This window comes from Zalophus californianus, chromosome 4, assembly GCF_009762305.2.
Source record: "Zalophus californianus isolate mZalCal1 chromosome 4, mZalCal1.pri.v2, whole genome shotgun sequence".
In the NCBI taxonomy this organism is placed as follows: domain Eukaryota; kingdom Metazoa; phylum Chordata; class Mammalia; order Carnivora; family Otariidae; genus Zalophus; species Zalophus californianus.
In genome coordinates this window covers 20060985-20076337 of record NC_045598.1, presented here as the reverse complement: position 1 = coordinate 20076337, position 15353 = coordinate 20060985, and the positions used below count along the sequence as shown (strand labels likewise).

Below are 15353 nucleotides of genomic sequence, written 5' to 3'. Positions count from 1 at the left end.
CTGGAGTCAAGGTTGTCAGGCCACTCCCCCCCCCCCCCCCCCCCCCCCCCCCCGCGCCGCACCGTCCCTCCCACTGGGGCTATAAATAGCACCCAGGGGGCAGAGCAGAGAGCAGGAGGGCCAGGCGGAAGGACGAGCAGATCCCCAACCATGAGCTCCAGCCAGCCAGGGACCTGCCCGTGTCAGGGTGCTGCAGGCCGCCCAGCCATCCTGTATGCACTTCTGAGCCCCAGCCTCAGGGCTAGGCCCGCTGTGCCCCCAGCTCCGAGTCGCTGCCTATGCAGACAGCACCGGCCTGTCCGACTGTGTGCCCCGCATCGCACCTGCCGGGAGGCCTTGGATGTTCTGGCCAGGACAGTAGGCTTCCTCAGGAACCTGCCGTCCTTCTGTCAGCTGCCCCCTCAGGACCAGCAGCGGCTGCTGCGAGGCTGCTGGGGCCCCCTCTTCCTGCTGGGGTTGGCCCAAGACACTGTGACTTTCGAGGTGGCTGAGGCACCGGCCCCCAGCATACTCAAGAAGATCTTGCTGGAGGAGCCCAGTAGCAATGCAGGCGGCGGCCAGCTGCCCGATCGGCCCCAGCCCTCACTAGCTGCCGTACAGCGGCTTCAATGCTGCCTGGAGTCCTTCTGGAGCCTGGAGCTGGGCCCCAAGGAATATGCCTACCTGAAAGAGACCATCCTCTTCAATCCTGGTGAGCTTCCAGACATTCCTGGATGGGGGCCCAGCCAGGGAAGGCACTTTCTCAGGGCTTGACCCCCGTTATCTCTTTGGGTCCTCATTATCACCGAAAGTCACCTCACAAAAGAGGCTCCGAGAGGTTAAGTGATTGGCTGGAGGTCACACAGCCTGGTACAGGCAAAGCAGGGACGGGAATTCAGGTTTATTCACTCCAGAGACTGGTCCTTGCCACTCTGCCTGAGAAACTTGCCGTTGACCCTCAGGGAAGGTGGGCAGACACAGCTGTGCCTCAGTCACAGGTAAAACTGCGGGTTCAGAAAGACCCCATAGAGAAGAATGAAAATGTGAGAGAATTCCTCACCAGAAAGCCCTCATGGAATGTATAAATTAATTAATTATAGTGATAGTAATGAATATTCGTATTACATTTACCATATGTTAGGCCCAATTATAAGGGTTTTGCATATACTAGCTGTTTTAAACTTCATAACATGCCTAGGAGATAGGTATTATTATTGCCATTTTACAGAGGAGGAAACTGAGGCACAGATATTAACTTATCTGAGGTCATGCTGCTATTAAGTGACAGTGTGGGATTCAAACCCAGGCAGTCTGGCTCTTAACCATTACTCTGGGCTGCCCCATAAATGGATGAATAAATAAAATGATAAATACATTGAGGAGGTAGTAATGGCGCCTCAAAGACCAACCCAGTGACCTCAGGTCTTGGGCTAGTATTGCTGCCTGGGAGTGGGGTACTCACCCGCCCTCTTCACGCTCTCTGCCCACAGACATGCCAGGCCTCCACGCCTCCTCCCACATCGGACACCTGCAGCAAGAGGCTCACCACGCGCTGTGTGAGGTCCTGGAGCCCTGGTGCCCCGCAGGCCAAGGCCGCTTGGCCCGTGTCCTTCTCACAGCCTCCACCCTCAAGTCCATCCCGCCCAGCCTGCTTGGGGACCTCTTCTTCCGCCCTATTATTGGAGACATTGACATCGCTGGTCTCCTTGAGGACATGCTTTTGCTGAGCCAACCTGTTCCAGCCCAGGCAGAGAGCAAGTGTAGGCTGGGCAGAAGCTGGCAGCACTGACTTGGTCCAGCTGTCCCCAGGCGTGACACCGGCTCCCAGAGGAGGCAGGCCTCAGCTTCCCTGGAACCAACAAGACGAGCTATGGGGCCCCTCACTCACCGCACACCTCCCCCCCTTGGCCTTTCTTGGTTTGACACGGTGCTCCAGCTGTCTGGTCATCCCTTAGTGGTCCTCAGAGCCTCTGGGCCAAAACTCCCGACCCCTCCTGAGATGGGGATGGAAGCTTAGATTGCTCATTGGGACAAGAGTCCTACTGACTTTGCACAGAACTGATTTAAGTTATTGGTTTTTGTAATAAAAGGCATGACACCTTCGGAGCCTGACCCTGTAATTTGTACATGTGGAAGGGAATGTCTCACTTCCAGGGCCCACCCTGCTCCTATCAGAAAGAGTTCCAGAGGAAGGAACCATAAGGAGTGCTGGAGCCAGGCCTCAGGGAACTGGGATATTAGTTTTTCAGGGTGGGATGATTATTTCATTTTGGGGGACGAGATTTATTTTGCACAGGACTGAATCCAGGGGTTAGGATCAGTTCAGGCCTCCTTACTTCCTTGCTTTTACCTTTGGGGCTGGGGGTGTCTCTTCCTTATCCCTAAGTCCCTCACTGACCCCTCCCTTGGCTTCTGACCCCTACAAGCTCCCTCTCACCTCAATGAGAGTCAGATCACAGCCAGTAAGGAATATGAAGCAGCCCATTCCCAAATTGAAACAGGCAAGGTCACTGGAATTTCTACAGTTTGGGATCATTCACTTCCCCATTCCTGCAGGTGACAGAAGAGGATAGTCCACTGCTGTCCCAATGGGAGGCCCTTCTTTTAAGGGCACCCAGGGCTGGCCTGGCGCAGCTGTGTGGAGGCCAAGGCCGGGTGAGGTTTAGCTGCCACCCCAGCTTTGAAGTCTGAGACTCTTCCATAGCAGTTGATTCACAGCTACAGCCCTGAGCCCCTCTGAGTTCCCTTCCATGGCCCCTCTGTCCCAGCTCTTCTCCTGGAATCCATTCTCAATCGCTTCTCAGCCTTTTGGCTAAGATCAAGTGTGGAATCCATTCTCATTGGCCAGCAACCAGAGAGGCGGTGCCTGGCATAACCAAGGCCTCCAGGACTACTCCATTCAGTGCGGGATCGGGTCTGTTCTGATTGGTCAATCTCTGTGGCTCACAGCTGGGTAAAGATTTTGAATACCACCCAGGTTAGGGTGACTGACCTGCACACGGGAGGGAATGATAACAACACACATGCCTATAGGACCCCCTTGCAGGCCTCCCCCTTTCTTTAGCAATAAGGCCCTGCCCATACCAGTCCCACCCTCTTCACCACCAGTTCGGATTCTCTTCATGGGGCCAAGTTAATTATTGCTCAATGAGAGGTCATTCACTCAGGGACAACAGTCGAAGAGTTGTCATTCAGGCCTCTCCTGAAGGCCCCCAGGATAGGACCACAATTGAACTAGCCATATACCCATTATGGGCACCCAGTGCCAGCAGCAAGGGCACCCCTGTCCCTCACCCAATCACCCACTCACCACTCAGACACCCAGAGTGGCAGAAACACACACCCCACACCCCACAAGGACACACACAACTCAGACCTACAACTCTCACACACGCACATGCACGCGCTAAGACACACACCTACGCAGACCCATAAAACAGACCCACCATCCACCCACACACAGCACGGAAATGGACAGCCAAGATACACTCACTCGGTGACATTCAGCAGACCCAAACACGTGACAATAGGCACATGCACTGGAGACAGATGTTCACACATCCATCCCTATGCTCAAGGGCGGGCACACGATAGGGAGACACCCTCACACTGGGGCATGTTCTCCATTTTCTGTATGTCACAGGAGAAAGACAAGTGGCCCCCAATGTAAGCAGACTGATGTCTGCACATCTTCAGGGTCTACCCAGAGCCTGCTAATCCCGGCCAAACTGCTCTGCTTGGCATTTGGGGCCTCAACTAACCAATCACCCCCTTTCCCCATGGTGATCCCAACACCTACCCTCCTCTCACACAGGCCATGCCCTGCTCCACAGCTCCCCCAAGCCAGGACCTAATCAAAGTCCCAAATACAAGCATCCTTTACAGCCTAGAGCAGGCCTTGCATTCCCCCTCCCCTACCTTTCCACCAGAACTCCCAGACTCAGAGCTCAGGCCCCCAGGGCCCCTCTCTCTGCCTGCCCCTCCGGGCACTTGGACATACACTGTCCATCTCACCACACAGATGCGGGAGGGAACTCTTCCAAGAGCAGATGCCTTGTCTCTCCAGAGGAGCCAAATCCAGAGGAGTCAGGGATTTCAGGTCCTTCTATCTTTTATGTTCCTTCACTAACTGCCCCCATTAGTTTATTGTTGCACCTCTCTGAACCTGCAGGCTGAATCTTCCTGCCCCTCACCCCTTCCCTCCTCCAACTTTGAACAGCCACTAGAAAGTGCTCCTCTCCACCACCCACCCCAGCCTTTCCCCTCAACTTATCTAATGTTTCCATCACCCAAATAGCTTCCCTGATCAGCATTACCTTGCTCCTTTGCAAACTTCTTCCCTGTCCCCTCCACATGGTTGGGGAGCTACACTCTGTTTCTCATCTGTATTTCTTGTCGTTCCCTGTGCCCTATCCAAACCTTCTGCAAGGAAGATCAAGAAAAATCTAGCAAAACTAAAGAGAGAATTATAATACAATAAGAGCACTGATGCTTTCTCTGTGAGACAAATGTGGGGGACTGTGTCTCCATTATCAGCAGCTTAGAAGTGGGAACTGCCTCATCAACCAGAGAGGGCAGAGGAGGAAACAGGCTCAGACAGGGTATGCAACTTATACTCAGTGTCTCGACTGATCACTATCTATGCTGAGATTTGAACTCAGGCCTGTATGACTGTGGGGGCCAGGCTCGCCAGCACAGGTTGGCATGAGTCATGGCCAGGATCAGGCTGTCTGGAGCCAGCTCAGCTCCTGTTTACTGACCATCTACCCTCGCAGCCGTGATCCTTATCCTCAGGCCCAGCCAGGGATAACTCACTAGGAGTCAGGAGAGGGCTCAGCCTTGGGTATCATTTTATTATCACCATTATCTCTACCTTTGTTAGCCTAATCGTTGACTGCTTAATAAGCAGTCAGGTGCTGTGCCTTGGCCGACACACCCTGCCTGTGGGTATCCTAGAACCTATGATGCCAACAAAAAGCCAACATCCACCATCGATCCCTCCATTCATGCCATCATTGAACATCTCTCTTGATGACCACTTGTACCAGACCCTGTGCTAGGTGCTTAGGGGGGCAAAATACATAAGATATAGCTCCTGCCTTCACTGAACATCCTGTCTATGGCAGAGAGAGACACAGAAGTAATTGCAACCCAGAGAGATCTGAACTGTGATAGAGGGATGTTCAGAGAGCAGCAGGAGCTCTGAAGAGGGAGTGATTAAATCTGTCTGGAGGTGGGAAGAATGCTTCAGCCCCATGGTGACTGCTCTGAGCTAAAGAGAATGAATAGGGGTTTCCCAAGGGATGGGCATTCTATTTTTTTTTTTTTTTAAGATTTTATTATTTATTTGAGAGAGAGAGAGAATGAGAGAGCACGAGAGGGAAGAGGGTCAGAGGGAGAAGCAAACTCCCCGCCGAGCAGGGAGCCAGATGCGGGACTCGATCCTGGGACTCCAGGATCATGACCTGAGCCGAAGGCAGTCGCTTAACCAACTGAGCCACCCAGGCGCCCAAGGGATGGGCATTCTAGATAGAGGGAATGAGAGGTGCAAAAAACACCAGGGTGACAGAGTGTTCAGCTAACTGCAAACCGTCTGGGGCAACTTGGGCCCAGGGCAGCAAGAGATGGGTCTGGAAAGGTGGACAAGAGCCCAGAACAAGGAAGCAGAGAAAGGCAATCCCAGTGAAACTGCTAGAGGCAACAAGGCTAAGGTCTCAGGGGAACCAGGGTTAAAAGGGGAATCACTCATTCCAGGTGGGTCGTCCTGGGTGGCTACTAAACAATAACCAGCTAACGTTTATCAAGAGCTGTGCTCTAAGCATTTATAAAATATATTAAGTGTAAAGAATAGGAGTACAATGAACCCTCATCATGTCCCATCAACTTTGAAGTCCCTTTCTAAATCTATCACCTCCCCCTAAAGGTAATGATTACCCTGAATTTGGGGTTAATCATTTCCTTTTCTTTATTATTTTAATGCATACTTACTTATGTATCCCTAAGAAATATTTTTGTATTTTTGAACTTTTCATATAGATAATTCTGTTTTCTGACTTGTTTATGTCCCCTCAACATCATATACCTGCTTAATAGTATTAAATGCCAATTTTTTGCTCTTACAAACACTGCAGCTATGAATATTCATATATATTGTCAAATAAAAAACAAATCTGGACTCAGTAAAGAGGGACTTCATTTTACTTTATTTTTTATATATATTTTTTAAGATTTTATTTTACTTTATTTCAGAGAGAGTGAGAAAGAGAGAGCACAAGAGGGGGGAAGTGGGAGAGGGAGAAGCAGACTCCCCGCTGAGCAGGGAGCCCGATGCGGGGCTCAATCCCAGGACCCTGGGATCATGACCTGAGCCGAAGGCAGACGCTTAACGACTGAGCCACCCAGGCGTCCCAAAGAGGGACTTCATTTTAAATGATTATTGCAAGAGAGGAAAGGAACTATTGCAAGGGAGAAAGAAGCTATTGCAATGGGACCATGAGATCTACCTTCAAGGGTTAGGCAAAAGGAGTTCATCATTCAGAGGGAAAAGTAAACAAGGCTACAAAGAACTGGGTGTGAGGAAGTGCCAGGAGTGGCATGATGGGACAGTAGATCAGAAAATGTTTTACCCTGAAGCCAGCCTATTCTCAGGAGGGGTTGTGCGCTGGCGCAAACTTGGGGGGTGGGAGAGGGAGGCAAAGTTCAGGGACCCGGGGAAAGGAGAGAAGCTTAACCAAAGTTTGGTTAACAAGCATTTTGTTCTGATTGATCAGTGGGGACAAGCAGTTCATCTAAGCGTTTACAAGGCAAAGAATTGGAATTTGGAGCCTGTTGCTAGCCTTGACATAGGTAAACAAGGGGGGCACCCATGGGTTTTATCTAAGTCATAAAAGGAAGCGTGTTTCTTTGCAGTAAGCTGTGTTCCAGGACACAAAAGGGTGGGAATGGGGTTTCTTAACCTTCACTCTTTTCCAGGATCACAGGGCTGGGTGAAGTTTAACATTGTCAATAGAGACATATGCAAGAATTTCTTTTAAGTATATATACATAGTAGTGGAATTGCTGGGTCAAAGGATATGAGTAGCTTCACTTCTACTGGGTAATGTCAAATTGTTTTCCAGAGTGGTTGTACTAGTTTACACTCCTCAGTGGTGTATGGGAGATCCAGTTGTTTACACTGTCACCGACACTTGAGGATTTAAAATTTTTGCCAGTCTGATGGATGTTAAGTGGGTCTCACTGCATTTCCTTGATTATCAATGAAATTGAGGCTCTTTCATTGTTAATTCGATGTTTCTTTTCTGTGAAGTGTCTTCAGTCCACTTTTCAATTGGCTTATCTTTTCCTTAGAGATTTGTGGAAGGGCATGAATATGCTTTGGAAGAATAAGTGAATGAACTGAAAAGGCTGTGAAGGAGAAAGCTGTGATTAGGTGTGGGAAATCCCCAAAAACCAAAAATCTTAAAAACTGCACCTCCCGCAGGCTTCTAATTTTATCATCACTAAAGCCTTATGAAAGAGATCTGTAAAACCCATTTCTCAGGTGAGTGTTCTCATCATCGTCGGCTTCTCTCTGCCGGGGAGCGACCCGAACGACTTACCCCATACCTTCTCAGCGGCTCCACCACAACCCGGCGCACTAATCGCGGATCACTCTACATTGCGTAGCAGCGGCCTCCGCGCGGCTTGCGCTATTCTCGCGAGAGTTGGTCCCAGCGGATCACGTGACAATCCAAGATGGCGGTGCCCAGCGAGGCGGAGGAGGAGGCGACAGTCTATTTAATAGTGAGCGGTATCCCCGCGGGTTTGCGGTCGGCCCAGCTCCGGAGCTACTTTAGCCAGTTCCGAGAACAGCCCGGCTGTGGCTTCCTGTGTTTCCACTACCGGCATCGGCCTGAGCGGGCTCCCTCCAAGGCTGCTCCCGACTCTGCCCTAATTCCTGTGGGCCAGGACCTCGCCCAGACTTCGGCCACCGATGCCCACGCTCTCTCCACTCCGGACTCTGCTCCCGTCCAGACCCGCACCTGCTGCTGCGTCATTTCGGTACGGGGGGCAGCTCAAGCTCAACAGCTTCTTCGCATGTACTCGGGCCGCAGATGGCTGGATTCTCAGGGGACTTGGTTGCCCGGTCGTTGTTTCATCCGCAGACTGCGGCTACCTACTGAGGCGTCAGGTACGGGTGGGAAAGATAATAGACTGAGCCTACCGGCCCTGGAACGGAGACCCCTTTCCTGAGGGATGACGGGGATAAGTCAGGTCTCTGATTATCAGACTCTTAATTGAGAGTTTTAGGTCAGTTCTGATCAGTTTCAGGCTCAACTGCATGTTAGTCTAACTTAGAGTGGAAATAACGGGAAGAGGCCTGATGGGATGAAACTTCATTTTCCAATTTATTAGATTCCTTCTGAGACCCTTTTCTCAATCTGAGGGGTTGATATTCCACTGACACGGAAGGAAGAAAAGGAAATGAGATTTCTAATCCTCTTATTGTCTTTTTTAAGATTTTATTTATTTATTTATTTGTGAGAGAGAGCGCGCGCGCACATAAGCAAGGGGAGTGGCAAGCAGAGGGAGAAGCAGGCTCCCTGCCGATCAAGGAGCCTGATACGGGACTCCATCCCAGGACCCCGAGATCACAACCCTAGCGGAAGGCAGACGCTTAACTGACTTAGACACCCAGGCGTCACTTAGTGTCTTTTTTTTTTTTTAAGATTTTATTTATTTATTTGACAGAGACATAGCAAGAGAGGGAACACAAGCAGGGGAACTGGGAAAGGGAGAAGGAGGCTTCCCGCGGAGCAGGGAGCCCAATGCGGGGCTCGATCCCAGGATCCTGGGATCATGACCTGAGCCGAAGGCAGACACTTAGTGACTGAGCCACCCAGGTGCCCCTTATTGTCTGTCTTTATCACATTCTTCGTTGCTTCCTATCCAGCCCTGTCTTGGCAAGACGCAAATGAAAAGACAATCTCTTTTCTCTGGACAGCTCCCATTTTCATGGGAAATCACTTTGATGGGGGAACAGGAAACACTGCAGAGTCCTCTCATTCATTCATTCAACAAATCAAGCTTATATGCTGCACTTAGTGTGACTCTAGCAGCTGTGCAGAGAACAGTTAGACACAGCCTGTGCTCAGGATTCAGAGAGGAAGACAGATTTGTAAAAAGGTAATTGTCACAGAGATGCCATTATAATTTTTTTTAAAGATTTTATTGATTTATTTGAGAGAGAGAGAGAAACAGCATGAGAGGGGAGAGGGTCAGAGGGAGAAGCAGGCTCCCCGCTGAGCCAGGAGCCTGATGTGGGACTCGATCCCAGGACTCCGGGATCATGACCTGAGCTGAAGGCAGTCGCTTAACCAACTGAGCCACCCAGGCACCCGAGATGCCATTATAATTGTTTACTGAGCACTTCCTGTGTACTTACTAGGCACTGTTCTAAGCCTTTCATTTTCCTATTGACTCCTTGCAACAATCCTATAAGGTAGGAGCTATTGTTACCCATTTTATAAGTGAGGATACTGAGGGATACAGAAGTTATGTTACCTGCTCAAGGTTACACAGCTAAGAAGTGGCAGAGGCACAGTACAAACCCAGGCACATTGCCCCAGAGCCCATACTCTTTATTACCAAGTGCTGCGAGATGACAGGAGGGAGAAACTGATCCCCTAGAGGGATCAGGAAATGTGGCTTTTCATCTGGATCTGAAAGAGAAACAGGAGTTTGTAGGAAGGAACGGTGTTCAAAGTAAATGGCATTTGCAGACACAGACAGATGGTGAAAGCCCATGGAACTTTCAGGGCATGTTAAATTGTTTGGTGTGGATGAAGCACATGGTATGAGGATGTGCAGGGAGTGGGGGTCGGTGGCATTTGAGAATCAAAAAGTCAACGGGAACCAGATCTGAAAGAAACTCGTGTGCTCAGCTGGGGTGATGAGAAATGGCATGAAATTATTAGGTGGTTCTGGTCAGGAAATGGAGGAAGTTACTCTGGAGAAGTGTGAAAGGGAGGAACAGCATTAGGCCAAAAGAGTTGAACCAATTTCTGGCTCAAGTGTTGCTGGAGGCTTCTAGATTTCAAGAGCCATTTTTTCCTTTCCTTTCCAAGGTTTGGGCTCCTTTCCTTTCAAAACCCGGAAGGAGCTGCATAGTCGGAAAGCTAAGAGTGAAGCCTTCACTCTGGCCGATCTGAGGCAACTGCCAGAGCTGAACCCACCAGTGCTGATGCCCAATGGGAATGTGGGGACTCCTCTGCGGGTCTTTTTGGAGTTGATCCGGGCCTGCCGCCTACCCCCTCGCATCATCACCCAGCTGCAACTCCAGTTCCCCAAGACAGGTTCTTCCCGGCGCTACGGCAATGTACCGTTCAAGTATGAGGACTCAGAGACTGTGGAGCAGGAAGAGCTTGTGTACACGGCTGAAGGTGAAGAAATACCCCAAGGCACCTGCCTCGCAGACATACCAGCCAGCTCCCATGGAGAGCCAGAGGAGGAAGGGGAAAAGGAGGAGGAAGAGTCACACTCAGATGATGTGAGTACAGTGAGCTACCCTGTCTTTGCTGGCAGCTTAAGAGAGGCTAAAGCATTAATACTATCACTCTTCGGTTGTGTATTACAATAGTTCTAAACGTGCAGGCTTCTCAGGAGGGTTCCAGAGAGTTAGAACTCCCTGTCGTTGAATATAAAACTGCATTTGCATGTGCAAATACGCACTTCTTTGAGGAGAGGGGCCAGAGTTTTTATCAGAAGATTCTCGAAGGGGTCGTCTTTGCATTCTCTTAGAAGGAATGTGAGGAGCATCCTTTTCATAGGTGGGATGTGAACTTGGCCCCCTTTGCTGCTTGTCTAACCTCTGTGTGCTTTCATTACGTGACTGAGAAGTCATCTCTATTTTCTGACCTTGAGTCTGTGGCTTGGACACTAGCTCCCACTCTAATTTTATCAATGAAATAGACATTTCTTTTTCCTCTTTCTCCGAATTTGGTTGTTCATCCATAAAATCAGGAGAGGTGTGATTTTGGAGAAACTTTTCTGTGTGTGCATACTCTGGGTAAAAAAATAATTCATCTGTGTCTTCAAAGCTGCCAGCCCAGAGTTGCTGACATCTGTACCACATCCTTAGTATAGTACCGTCTGGACTGTTCCCCAGCACCTGTTCTGCAGCAGTGGCTCCTGAGGCCTCTTGGGAGTTTAACTAAGACAGGGACCCCCAAGATTTCAAGCCAGGAGTCATCCTATCATTCTGCAAGTCTAGACAGGTAGTTGTACACACAGGCTAGTGCAGGATTCCAGAGACATTCCAAGATCCATTTCCTGCCTTGAAAGAGCCTTAAATCTCCCTGAAGAGAGAGAATCAGCATCTGGAAAGGCTGTATGGTATGGCAACCTGGGTTTGAATGCTGGCTCTGCCACTCTCTTGGTGTATTATTTTGGGCAAATCACTTTACTCCTCTGAACCCAGGTCTCCTCATTTGTAGAACGGGAATGTTGGTACTCACCTCACAGTGTTGTTGGGGTGATCAAAGGAGCTAAGTTATGAGAAAGGCCTGACACAGTAGACAATAGGTTGTCTTAGTTGTTACCCCTCTTTCTTTATGACATAATGTGTGGAGGCCTAAACAGTGTGTACCGATTACCTCCAAAGTGAGGAGTTCGGAGACCAGCAAGAGTGCTGTGGGCCTCTGTGTGGGGGCTTCGTGTAGGACTGTAGAACTTGAGGGATGAGGATTTACCAGTTGAAGAAGAGAAGGTGGTAGGAGAGGAGGGCAGATATTTCCAGCAGGGGAAACAACATGGCCAGAAGCGCAGAGGTTAAGAGGGAGTCAGGCTTTGGGGAAGGCCGATGGAGAGATGTGTTGGGCAAGCCCTCTAGGGCCAAATATGTGCTGCTTCTAAGAGAAATTTGGAAGAATGGAGCTGAGGGCCTGGCTCACGGGCTTCCTCGGCCCTGAGCTGCCCTCCTTGCGGGCATGAGGTCAGGAGGCTGGACAGACAGGTCACCTCGCCTCACCTTCTCCAAGGATGACGACCGGGGTGAAGAGTGGGAGCGTCATGAAGCACTGCATGAAGATGTGACCGGGCAGGAGCGCATCACTGAGCGGCTCTTTGAGGAGGAGATTGAGCTCAAGTGGGAGAAAGGCGGCTCCGGCCTGGTGTTCTACACAGACGCCCAGTTCTGGCAGGAGGAAGAAGGAGGTAATGCTGGCACCCAGACCAGGGCAGGAGTGATCCCTGGTGCATTGGGTCAGGGTTCTCCATTCCACATGGTGGGTTCTTTGGCAGTGAGGCCAAATAAAGGGCTAGCAAAGAGGCTTACCTTGCTTGTGTGAGAGACCTGTCATCCTTTTTAGGGGTGGGGGATCAGTGGAGTGGAGAAAAAATGACCCCCCCAGGAAAGATTTAAAAATACAATGAAAAGCCCCAAGTTCTAGAACATAGGTCTTAGTTTAGATTTAACTCTCAACAGAACTGTGAGTCCTTTGCTGACTCTGTTTGACTTCTCTGCAGACTTTGATGAACAGACAGCCGATGACTGGGACGTGGACATGAGTGTGTACTACGACACAGGTACTGGGCCAGGGCTTGCAGTATGGGGAGGGGGAGCTGGTCTTCTGGCCTTGCAGTGACACTTTACCAGGCCTGCTTAGCAGAGATGGGACCAGTTCCCTTGGGGTCGGCCACTGAGAGGGTTCCTCTCTTCAAACATCTCCACTTGTGTGCATCAACTGCTGGTTGTGGGCAGAGCCTTTTTCCTTTTTTTCGTGGAGTCAGCCTTTGGGGGGCTCTGGTTCTGGTGGGCAGGCCCTGGTAGAATGGGAGGGCCAGGAGCTCAGGCTCTGGTTAGGAGTTTAGATTCTGGAGTCAAAAATGACCTGGGTGAGGGGAGGGTGGGAGGGAAAGACCTGGGTTCTAATTCCACTTCTCATCTTTTGGCTCTATGACTTTTCTGTAACCAGTTTCCTCATCTGGGAAAGCCAGGGTCCCTACTCCAATAATAATAAAATACTAAAACACCAGGGGCGCCTGAGTGGCTCCGTCATTTGAGTGTCTGCCTTCAGCTCAGGTCATGATCCCGGGGTCCTGGGATCGAGTCCGGAGTCGGGCTCCCTGTTCAGCGGGGAGTCTACTTGTCCCTTTCCCTCTACCTCTCCCCCCTGCTCATGCTCTCTCTGTTAAATAAAAATTTTTTAAAAATTAATAAAACACCCTAAAGATGAATATGTAAATATTGTGAGGAGGGCCTAGAAATCTGATTTTTCCCCCCTTTCTGCTGAGAGACCCTTCTGCAAACTGAGCTCTGCTTCCTCAGATGGTGGAGACAAGGATGCCCGAGACTCTATCCAAATGCGTCTGGAACGGAGACTCCGTGATGGCCAGGAGGACAGCTCTGTGATCAAATGCCAAGTGGGCACCTTTGAGCGCTACACCAAGGTAAGCACTGTGCCTAGCCCATTGACCCCTCTTTTCCTTCTCTGTCCCCATTCCAACCCCCCCCCACACACAAGGAACCCCATACTCTTGAGTCTTCTCTCTTCCCTGCACAGGGCATTGGACGGAGGGTGATGGAGCGGCAGGGCTGGGCTGAGGGCCAGGGTCTGGGCAGTCAGTGTTCAGGGGTGCCTGAGGCCCTGGATAGTGATGGCCAGCACCCTAGATGCAAGCGTGGATTGGGGTGAGTATGACCAAGGGACTTCCCTGGGAGACCCAGCTAGCCTTTCATCTGTACCCTGGTTTCCCCCGTCCCTCTGATTTTGGGATGGGTGCTAGAGACTCCTAGAGGATGAACTTCAAAGCAGAATTAGAAGGAAAAGGTAGGTCTGGCACTATTTTTTTGGACCAAGCCCTAAGGCTTAACAGGATCACTAATCTTTGGGGGAGTCATACCCCCTGGTCTGAGGAGTTTGGACTTGATGATTGCCATTAGGGAGTGCTTGTAAGTCACAGTTTGCTGACAGTTGTTCTAAACTCTGTGTACTATTTAAAATGAAAGCAATGAGGGGCGCCTGGGTGGCTCAGTCGTTAAACGTCCGCCTTCGGCTCAGGTCATGGTCCCAGGGTCCTGGGACTGAGCCCCACATCGGGCTCCCTGCTCCGCGGGAAGCCTGCTTCTCCCTCCCCACTCCCCCTGCTTGTGTCCCTCTCTCACTGTGTTTCTCTCTGTCAAATAAATAAATAAAATCTTAAATAAATAAATAAATAAAATGAAAGCAGTGTGTGAGGCCCCAGGTTGCTGGCACTGTCAGTGAATAGATAAGGAGGCTGAAAAGCAAAGATCCAGATTTAAAGGCTCTGTCTTTGGGACAAACCAGACATGTGAGAGCTGCTTCTCTGTCCTTTCCCAACCTATTAAAGAGTTTGATTGAGAGCAGTCCTCTCACTGTGAGCTCTTTTTAATGCAGGTACCACGGAGAGAAGCTACAGCCATTTGGGCAACTGAAGAGGCTCCGTGGAACTGGCTTGGGGCTCATCTCCACCATCTATGATGAGCCCCTACCTCAAGATCAAGGGGAGTCGCTGCTCCGACGCCAGCCACCCACCAGCATGAAGTTTCGGCCAGACGTGGCCTTTGTGAGGAGTTCCAGCTGTGCCTTGGACACCCCCTCAGAGCCTGAGTGACAGTTTTGAGGCCTTCCTCAGTATCACTCATAACTGCACAGTGGCAGCCCACTGCCTTGGCCTTATCTCCCACCACAGCCTAAAGAACTTTGGGAACAGCAATCTGTGCAGCTTGTTCAGGGTGCTTTATTCTGAACTTGCCTTCTGGCTCTCTACCTCAAGGGCAGTTTCCCCAAAGCCCCCTAGCCTCCTCTTTTAATATTAGGGCTTAATGACCTCTCATTGGTTTCCCATCCCCAGCCCCTGTTTGGGCTTGCCCGTGTTGCCTCGCCCAGTACCTTGAACAGCGGTATTGACTGGAGTTCTCAGCACAAAGTTCCTTGGCGGGCGGGGGGGGGGGGGGGGGTCGCTATAAAGGTCAAAAAGAAGGGGTAATGGACCTGGAAGAGGGGAGGACTCGTGGTGCTAGTAAGAGACGATCTTGGGGCGGGCGCTCCATCGCCTCCTCCCCTGACTGGCTGGGACCCGGAGCGGCAAGGCCGGCGGGAGGTGGCCCGGGTCTGCGACCTACCGGGAGAATAAAGAAGTTTACTACCGGAGTTCCCTTTTTATCTTCTAATTTGGGCCGGGGGACGGTCGGGAAAATCTGGGTTAGAGTTGCCCACCACACCGCAGGGACGCACGCAGACTGCAGTCCCCCGCTCGGGTAGAAACGCTCTGCACGTCACGTCCCCAGACGCCAAGCTGCGCCTCCATCGGGAGGGCGGGACTTCCTCTCAGGGCCCCCGCCATTTCCGACGTCGTCCGGAAGTCGGGTGCTG

The 15353-nt window shown here is 50.8% G+C and overlaps 2 protein-coding genes across 2 annotated transcripts; both read left to right on the top strand.

Moving 5' to 3' along the window:
• The first annotated feature begins 113 nt into the window (after positions 1–113).
• On the top strand, positions 114–2077 carry NR0B2 (nuclear receptor subfamily 0 group B member 2). Its single transcript, XM_027602420.2, has 2 exons — positions 114–691; positions 1470–2077. Exons 1-2 carry the CDS (start codon positions 151–153, stop codon positions 1766–1768), a joined length of 840 nt encoding a protein of 279 aa, XP_027458221.2. The 5' UTR covers positions 114–150; the 3' UTR covers positions 1769–2077.
• Positions 2078–7681: 5604 nt separating this feature from the next.
• Positions 7682–15124, top strand: GPATCH3 (G-patch domain containing 3). The gene is made up of 7 exons (XM_027568878.2): positions 7682–8149; positions 10086–10507; positions 11997–12171; positions 12484–12543; positions 13286–13407; positions 13521–13648; positions 14376–15124. The coding sequence occupies exons 1-7, from the start codon at positions 7714–7716 to the stop codon at positions 14590–14592; spliced, it is 1560 nt and encodes a 519-aa protein (XP_027424679.1). The 5' UTR covers positions 7682–7713; the 3' UTR covers positions 14593–15124.
• The last annotated feature ends 229 nt before the right edge of the window (positions 15125–15353 follow it).

What these genes read in the sequence shown, in the direction of transcription:
- NR0B2 (XM_027602420.2), top strand. Translation starts at nt 151, where the DNA reads ATGAGCTCCAGCCAGCCAGGGACCTGCCCGTGTCAGGGTGCTGCAGGC. An exon ending in GACCATCCTCTTCAATCCTG is followed by an intron (nt 692 to 1,469) that starts GTGAGCTTCCAG and finishes CTCTGCCCACAG; the next exon opens with ACATGCCAGGCCTCCACGCC.
- GPATCH3 (XM_027568878.2), top strand. Translation starts at nt 7,714, where the DNA reads ATGGCGGTGCCCAGCGAGGCGGAGGAGGAGGCGACAGTCTATTTAATA. An exon ending in CCTTTGAGCGCTACACCAAG is followed by an intron (nt 13,408 to 13,520) that starts GTAAGCACTGTG and finishes TTCCCTGCACAG; the next exon opens with GGCATTGGACGGAGGGTGAT. An exon ending in AGATGCAAGCGTGGATTGGG is followed by an intron (nt 13,649 to 14,375) that starts GTGAGTATGACC and finishes TTTTTAATGCAG; the next exon opens with GTACCACGGAGAGAAGCTAC.